This window comes from Nannospalax galili, unplaced genomic scaffold (assembly GCF_000622305.1).
Source record: "Nannospalax galili isolate Female #2095 unplaced genomic scaffold, S.galili_v1.0 scaffold383, whole genome shotgun sequence".
Lineage (NCBI taxonomy): Eukaryota > Metazoa > Chordata > Mammalia > Rodentia > Spalacidae > Nannospalax > Nannospalax galili.
The window spans coordinates 1629823-1638774 of NW_008351346.1; the positions used below are offsets into that span (position 1 = coordinate 1629823).

At 40.5% G+C, this 8952-nt stretch overlaps 1 protein-coding gene across 5 annotated transcripts in view; it reads left to right on the forward strand.

The window, feature by feature from the left end:
- The first annotated feature begins 195 nt into the window (after positions 1-195).
- The window catches only part of Pbx1 (PBX homeobox 1), a 324538-nt gene continuing 315781 nt past the window's right edge, over positions 196-8952 (forward strand). For 2 of the 5 annotated variants that reach the window (XM_017801977.2, XM_008848222.3), the window contains exons 1-2: positions 196-852; positions 4111-4184. In XM_017801977.2, coding sequence (XP_017657466.1) covers positions 662-852; positions 4111-4184 — 265 coding nt within the window. In that variant the 5' untranslated portion in view covers positions 196-661. The remainder of the gene's footprint in view (positions 853-4110; positions 4185-8952) is intronic. The other 3 variants (XM_017801978.2, XM_008848223.3, XM_029553604.1) reach the window with 2 other exon arrangements.

Below are 8952 nucleotides of genomic sequence, written 5' to 3' on the forward strand. Positions count from 1 at the left end.
TCCACCTCCTCCTCCTCCTTCTCCTCCTCCTCCTCCACCTCCTCCTCCTCCTTCTCCTCCTCCTCTCAGGCTGTGGTTTTTCTGTATATGTTTCTGGAGTCCTGAGCCTGAGCTAAACAAAAGCAGGAGGCTGACGGGGCTGCTGGAGTTTGCAGAGACACAGAGGACGAGAGAGCTCAGGGCAGCGGGGGGTGGGGGGGAAAGTTTGCATTGCAATCCCCCTGCCTTCCTCTCCTTTCTCCCGATCGATGCATATTTGCAAAAGGATTAAGCCACAGATTTAAGCGCCGGGAGCCCATTTCTGCCTTGCAAAGGAGATCGGACTGAAAAACCCAAAGGCAGCTCTGATTTCTTTTCGCCAAGTGGGAAGGTGGTTTATTTTTCTTGCTTTTTTGGAGTCAACACCCTTCCCCACCAGCCCTTATCCCCACCCTCACCCCGCAACCCCTTCACGGCCCCCTCCCCCTCCCCATCCTCCCACCATCCTCTAAAGAGGCAAAGAGATTTTTTTTTTCCTTTTGGTCTTTTTTTTTCATCCCCTTCCCTGTTTATCCTGAAAAGGATTTGAAGACAGCTTGAAGGATAAAAAGCCTCGGTGCCTCCCAGGCGCCGAGCCGAGGAGCCGAAGAGGAAGAGCCGGGGGCTGCCGGAGCCTTCGGAGATGGACGAGCAGCCGAGGCTGATGCATTCCCACGCTGGGGTCGGGATGGCCGGACACCCTGGCCTGTCCCAGCACTTGCAGGATGGGGCCGGAGGGACCGAGGGGGAGGGCGGGAGGAAGCAAGACATCGGGGACATTTTACAGCAAATCATGACCATCACAGACCAGAGTTTGGATGAAGCGCAGGCCAGGTGAGACGCAGGCTTTTCTTTTCCTTTCTTGGGTTTTTTTTGTTTTTCTCCCTCTCGCAGGGGGAAACAATGGGAACCGAACCACAACAGCGCTCTCTTTTCAAATGTTGTTTCTTTTCCCATTTTGACAAGCAACTCCATGGCGGTGGAGTAAAATGGAAAGAAGCGTTGTTATCGAAAGTGTGATCGCCCGTGCTATAATGTGGCTGTGTGTTAGATGCGTGTGTGTGTTAGAGGTATTTGTATGTATCCACACAAACACTCAGCTGCGCCGAAAATACTGCCAGAAGCGGCCCTCGGCACTTTTTTAAAAAACTGCTTTAAAAAGTGTAAGAGAGGAGCAGAGTTGTCAAGTTCCGAGCTGCGTTCCTTGCCTATTGAGGGACTCCGGAACGTTGCAAAATAAAAAGGTCCCAAGAATACTTTATTCACGGATCCCACTAACTCCCCAGCTAATTCAGCAAGCTTGAGTTTCTTTCTTCACTTACCCCTCCGTAATTTGGGGAGAGATTTTTTCCCTCTTTTTCACCCCCCCCACCCCAAACAAATAAACAAAAAAGCAGGATATTTCTTTGTCAGTAGTTGTCAGCTACCCAGAAGAGATCTTGCACTCCCTCAATTTTGTTTTTTGATAAAGCTAACGGAAAGAAAGATAATTTTGCCTTGAGGAAAATTTGCCAGTTTTAGGAGACTCGGATTTTTAGTTTAACTGTATCGTCTATTAATTTGAATTGGTGTGTTTATCTTCCCAGGACACAGACAGCTATGTATGGTCCCTTAAAAAAGGGTGGGGGACAGATATCCAGCATGTTCTTTTCCCCGTTCCTCATTCAGGATCACTTAGAGTGCAACTCTATGGAATGTGTTGTATGGAAGCATGTGAGAATTTTATGTATTTCAATAGGACAAGACATGAAGAAAAAGCTCCCTAACTCAGCCCACCTCCAGGTATATATAGCTGTACTCTAGGATTTTTGCAACAAATCCTCTTTCAAAATAAAAACACAGGTTAAGTGGCAAACCCACTAACAGCTTGCCCAAGGCCCAACTCGGAAAGGAAGAATTTAAAAAATCTAATGACCACACATGTCCACACAGTCTCTCAGCTTTGTTAAATCTCCTAAATACTTTTCTACCTTGCTTTGGAAATCTTTTAAAGATATATGCAAAATTATGAAACCTCATGTGACTTAGTTATATGGATAACACATACTCAGAATTTTATGTAAGAGAAACAGTGAGAGACTAGGAGGAAGCAGCTCAAAGCTTGCATGTTATGAATTATACTCTGTTTTAGCTGCTAACACATGGAGCACGTAAACTTAAAAGTGCTAAGGCTTACAGACGCTTGAAAACTTGGAAATGTTAAAAGACTTCCAACTGTTTTCATGCTTTTAATGGAGGGGGACATTTTTTTAAAAATTAATTGTTGCTCTTTTGAATTTTATTATTTAAAGAAAAGCTAATGGATCTGGCCAGTGAGAGGTTTCCCACTGGTAATTCTCTCTTGAATTGGAACAGATTTCTCTACAACATTGTTCTAGAAAAATACCCTGAGACACACCGATAAACTGGCTTGATTACAAGTTCATGAAGTGGGAGAGGCTGGTTAGCATGGTTCCTCTGTACTTTTCTGGTGTTTAGTCCTTCTCTTTTTGTGAAACTGAGGACAAACACCTCTCAGCGGGTTTCCCTTTTAATGGCCTAGCTGCTGAGAAAGATCAGATACACTTTGGGGTGGGAAAAAAATCCAGTTGTCTCTCTGGAACCCGGTTTGTGTACTGTGGGGATACAGTGCTTCTAGACAGATATGCCCAAGTATTTCTTTGCACTGGGGCCTGTGTAAAAGAATATGGTTAGTGGGAACTATTTTAAGGGACCCAGAAAAAGTCTTTAACACAGTAAAATATTTTCTACCTTTTTAAACCTCTCATGAAAGCTAAATTGCCACCAACTTTATTTTTCCTTGTAACAATGTAGCTCTACTTAGACTAGTAAGTCCTTTTTTCTTCTCCCTAGTTGCACATTTGCAGTGTACATTTGTTGATTCAAAAGTAAGCTAGCACTGTTTTAGATACAGTATATGTGTGCATTTTGATACTTTTGAATTTTGAGTTTATTATTCCCCTGCTATATAGTATAGAGTATATTTGTGATTTCTGTTCTTTAAGATGAATCTATTTTTTTTTAACTCTTAAACTGATTTAAAAAAGAATTAAATATGTTTTGAGTGCCTAGACTTTCTGCTTATCTTTACACATACATTTAGTTAGTAAACAGAATTCCCTTAACTAGTAGCTGATATGATCAGTATTTTGTTTCCAAAACAGTATCAATTCTAAGTGAGCCCATAATAAACTAGAAGGGTATTGTTCTGTTCCTCAAGTGCATTCCCAGCACAAACGCACACAGCCACAGGAACCAGGTAAATCACTAATCTAAAAGGCAAAATTGTATTTATTTTTTCCCCAGTGGGTGCAAGGTCCTAATTGTAAATAATTGAATTTCAACACCTGCAAATAAGCGGTGTGCGCACAAGAGCCATAATGTGAACACAGAGAAATGAATTTATTCCCCATCTGGGTATGTTTGCCCCCTGGCAACACATTTCCATACTCTTTAACTTGGGGACTGAAATTTTATAAATTGACAGTTCTCCTCATAAGACCTTTCAAGCATCTTGTGTTTATGAGAATACAGGGGCATCTGCCGAATGAATTCAAACACATGGATGAATTAAATTTGAAAACACACACATACACACACACACACACACACACACACACACACACACACAGAGGCAGACAGCTCTTAGGCAATGGTCCTTGCACAGATCATACAAAACTGCTAACCTGTATCTTTGGCCCTTGCTGTGTTCATTTTCTTGGATAGAATTCTTGGTTTAAGAATTCCACTTAAAAAAATAAAATAAAACTCCACTTTGATTAAACTACTTACCAAAGGGGAGGGGAAAAAAGGAAAGAAAAATAGAATAAGGAAATCCTTTCCCTAAATGGGCATAATTTAGGTTAGTTCTGTTTTGTAGTTCAATCCCTGCTCTCCTGCTAATTAAAATTGTTTTTTTTGTATGGTGGGACTCTGTATATTAAGTCATAAAAACAACTGAAGCATGTCACCAAGTTAGGCTTGGTGTATAATTTTGGCTAAATGTTCAGATTCCCCCTGTGCCTTATAAGAAATTTGATCTTGAGTGTACACCTAAGCTGTTATGTTTTTTTTTTTTTTCTTTCCTTGCAGAAAACATGCTTTAAACTGCCACAGAATGAAGCCCGCCTTGTTTAATGTGTTGTGTGAAATCAAAGAAAAAACAGGTAAGAATGAGAATCCAACCTTTGGGCATTTTTCTTTGGCCAATCAAATCACTTAACTGGCAATCCAAAAAAAAAAGAAAGAAAGGAAGAAAGAAAAAACTCTTCTTGAAATATTAAAATTTCAAAATGAAAATGAAATTAGGGTGGACCACATACTCAGATGAGAAGGCCTCTTGCTTTCTGTAACACATGAAGTTTCTTTGACACGTCAAGTATTATATATTTATTTTCTTTAACTCTGTTCCCCACTTTTTTTGAAATTTGGTCTAGAACATAGGTACTAAAGGGAAATTTATAGAATGATGTGCCTTTGGGGGAAAACATGAAGTAAAAGTCTGTTTCCTAAAGGTATATATGTTTTGGCTCATAATCTCCCCCACCCCTTATTTTCCTCCACCATGGGTCAGGGGGTGCTAGACTGTTTAAAGTTTTCTTTCCGATTCTTTTGTTTTTTGTTTTTTCCTTGTATTTTCACAGAGCAACCAACTTGAGGTTCTCAAAAGAGTGTCTTCAAATACTTTAGTGGCAGGTACTACGCAGCATTAGGTTAACGCAGCTTTTGAATGACCTGTGATTTTTCTAGCAGGGAGAATCTTTGGATTTAGGGGACTGTATTACCCTGACATCATTCACTCTGTTGTTTTTCTACTTTCTAGACCTCATATCATGGGCTAACACACTTATAACACATCCCAGGAGGGCATTTAAATTTTAAAGCAACAATTAAAAAATCACAGTCATCAATCAGAGGTGTTCTTAAACAACAGATGCGCAGGGAAAGGGCACTTAGCAACGTCCTCTTGTTTGTTTATTTTAATCCCTAATTTTCCAAAGTGGGTAAATTGCTCCCTTGTAAGAAGAAAGAGTTGGGAAGTCAATCTGAAGCCAGGGTGTAAAGATGAAGGATTGAGTGGTGCTTATAGAGCTGCTGTTGGGCTCTGACTTTCTAGCTCGCTTTGAAGCCAGGCAAAGTACCTGCCATCCTATTTATTTATTTATTTATTTAGTACAACAAGGAGTATAAACAGTCAATAATTCATATCTAAACCATATAAGCAAGGGCCTGCCTGACATGAATGAAAGTGACAATAGATATGATTGCATGCCAGGTTGATATACATTCATAAAACATGGAAAGGACGGGGTGGCCATTCAAGGTGGCATTTATTTATTTATTTATTTATTTATTATTTATTTATTATTTTGAGGATTCTTCTTTTAAAAAAATGAATTGCTTCAAGAGGTGACAGTTGATTGAATATGTAATTCCTTGGGTCTTTCAAATATCTGTGAAATTCATAGGCAGCTCCTTTGTTGAACGATACTTGTGTTGTGCATAACCTCCTAGACAAAGCACCTGAGACGGGCCGCTCAGACCTCTGAGTCATCCAGGTTGTTCTGCCAGAGCCTAACCTTACTGCAAAGCTGATAATTGCATCGCTTAGTCGTGAGACACCTTTTAAGAGATGTATTGATTGTGCATACCAATATCCAAAGAGATTTTTTTTTTTTTTTTTGTAGTTTGTCACATTTTTTAGGGCTTTTATTTTTTCCTATTAGCTCAGAGATGGAAAGACAAATATTTATTTATGTATTTATTTTTATTTATTTATTTATTTTCCCTTCTCTCCTGTTTTTCTTCCCTCTCTTTTTCTTCTTTGATCTCTGATGTGTATTGACTTTGAATCTGGGGTTTGTGGGATTTTGTTTCTCATGGAGTTTTTGCTGCTCTTGGTTCATAAAATGTTAAATCAAAATCTAAAGGAATATGGAATAAAGGGATCAAAGGGGAGTTTCTTTTTTAAGATGCTTCATCTGATTTTTATGGAAAGGGGGCCCGTCAGGTCACTTACATGTACATTGTAGCTCGAGTGTTTAATTCTAGTATCCTAATTAAAACCTGCTGACACAGTAGATCAAAGTGGTCGGGTGTGAATAGAGGTCCGGTTCAGGTGTAGGTTAAAGACTTTGCACCTTATTAATTGATATTGGCTAAAGTATGTGGACGGGAAGTTATAGTATCGGTCAAAACAATATTCTTATAATTGGAAGAAATGTTTTGTCTTTTAAAAAAATTTTATGTCATGTTTAATGGTTGGAGTCTTAAAAAATATCTAAGTTGAAGTTTTGTGTGTTATCTCTAGTACTGGATGTTTTAAGAAATAGTTTATGAAATAATATAAATGGCACATGTAACTGTGATTGCTCCCTGTGTGAAGAGGGAATGCATCATACAGTTTTATGTTGAGAGGGCACCTTGGGGGAAAGTTGAGAGAGAGGGAAAAAGAGAGACTTACCTCCCCTTTATTCTTCAGCTGAAATGTTGGGAGGCCACAGGGAAGAAACACAGTGTGTGTCAAAGGTAGAGTGGACTATGGTGTCTTTAAAACAAGGGCTGTGACTTGTCTGCTCAGTATCTGAGGTACCTCATGCCTCCTGTATATCTTCCATGTTTTGATACCTTGGAGGATACAAAGTGTCTGTCAAGTTGCACAAGTCGCTCTGTGTCTCTGTCTCTGTCTCTGTCTCTCCATCTCCATCTAGAGCTAGTGAGAAGATTGATCATTTCACACTTCACTGTTTGGGGAATTTTTTCCCTCTTGCTACATCCAAGTCCTGTGGCATTGAAAGAGTGTTTCCGAGCATCCACTTCAAGCCCTGTGGAAGTCACTCAGGTGGGGTGGGCTCACCTAGGCAGGGCTCCGGAGAGAAGAATGGGGGTATTTTCTGGCTTTGGCTTTTTAGATTTTGTTAATGATTTAGCGGCAAGACTCAGAAGGAGATAGGAAAACTTGCTAAGATGTCTAATCAACCTTCTGGAACTTAAAAAAAAAAAAAAATTCGCACATGTGCATAATGCCCAGAATAGGTAATGCTGCCTGAATTACAATAGATTGATGGGTCTTTAAGTCAGAAATTACTGTGGGGAATATGGAAAACAGAACTGATGCATCTTCTTGCTTCAAGAGTGTGTTTACTTTGATATTTTTTGCTTTTGAAAAACAAACCCTGGGGGGCGGGGGAAACACCAACAGAAAAGGTTCAGGTCACAGATTGCAGGGACGGCAGCAAGGAAAGGCTGTCAAGACTTATAGTGACAGTGATTTCATTTCAGATGTGGCCGTTAGCTGCACCTTCAGTCTGGGACCACCGGGTCTTTAGTACAGATCTGGGTCATGTACTATCCAATTTTCTTTGTTATTTTAAAGAACCATTCCTGCTTTCTGCCGTGTTAGCAATAGGCTGAGTTTTGCCTAATGTCTTTGTGGGCTGGGAATTGGGTTGTTGGAATGAAGTGGAGAAAAACAAACACATTGAATTTCTGAAAAACGAACGACAATATATTTTAAGACATTTTTTGATTTTTTAAAAATACTTCTCTGTCAAAATCATGCAAGTCTAAAAATAAGGAAAAGGTGAAAAACAGGGTTCGTTTACTAAAGAGAATACTTAGTGATACCAGTGAATTTTGCAACTGTGAGTGATTTTTAGTTTTAGAAAGCAATGGCTGCGTGTAGCACTTTTCCGACAAGTTTTCACGGTGCCGAATCTGCATTGAAGCTCAATCACATCATTGGAGGAGTTTTTAAAAAGTGATTTTTTTCTTCTTTAACAGTCTTTTGTTCTTGCTCTTTCCTTTTCTGTGTTCAATTAACACCCCCATTGTGGCACTGTAGGGTTTGTTTTAAAGTCTACTACTGTATGCCTTTTTAAAATTCCCTCCCTTCTTCTTGCCTGCCGCTGCTTTCTGACACATGACGGGACACCTACTCCTCTTTCCTTCAAAGCACTAGAGAATCGTGTGTGGGGCATGAAGGGTGAGGGGATTGGGTAGTCCACCGTGGAAGGAAGCTGTATAAGACTGGGAAATAGCCAAATGACCTTGGTCCTTGAGCAGAGCAGGACTGAAATAACGACAGTCTGAAACAGCCTCCCAACAGGTTCCATTTGGAGCTGGGTGGGAGTGACTCGGAAGAGCACATCCATGGTTAGCGAATGCAAAAACTTTTCTTCGGATGAAGATTTGAGAATTTGGTGTTTTGGGGAGCGGGGGAGGGGAGATAGAAAGGGCTAAGGAGAAAAAAGACTCTAATGAGAAGGGACATGCACGAGTCGGTGCTAGACGATTACCAGCTTTCACCGGATGCTTCTGTGATATGGAGCTGCTGTGTGACTGAGAGACAAGGGCAGGTGAACCTGAGAGAGGCATGGCTCTATCGCCTGTCTCTTCAGTGTCTCTTGGAACTGGGTTTTGAGACGTTTGAGTTGTTGAGAAGTGGGAAGAGGGTACTGAGTGTGATTTAGTCATAGCTAGTCAAAAGAGATTGGAGCAATTATATGATATTTGTTTTCTAATATGAGTTGGACTCGGGAAACACTTCCTTTCCATGGAGGCTCTGCAAGAGGCCTAGACCCTCAAGAGCTGCAGAGAGGGTGCCAGCCCAGAGGTGCCTCTGTGTGCAGGGTGCTGGGGAGTCCAGGACCCACTGGAGATTCAAAGACTTGGCTGCCTGGTGTCTAGCTTGCCTTTTGCAGGCTTTGCTTCTGTGTTCTATTGACATCCGTAAACTTTCCTCTTGTTGGCAAAATTACAAAAATACCTCTGAAGAAGTAAATAAACCCAAACCTAGATATTGGTCATATGTAAACATGAAGGCAAGGGAATTCTGAAAACATGGCTCTGGCTTTAAAATTTTTTTATTACATTTATTTATTTATTTATCGTGTGTGTGTGTGTGTGTGTGTGTGTGTGTGTGTGTGTGTGTAT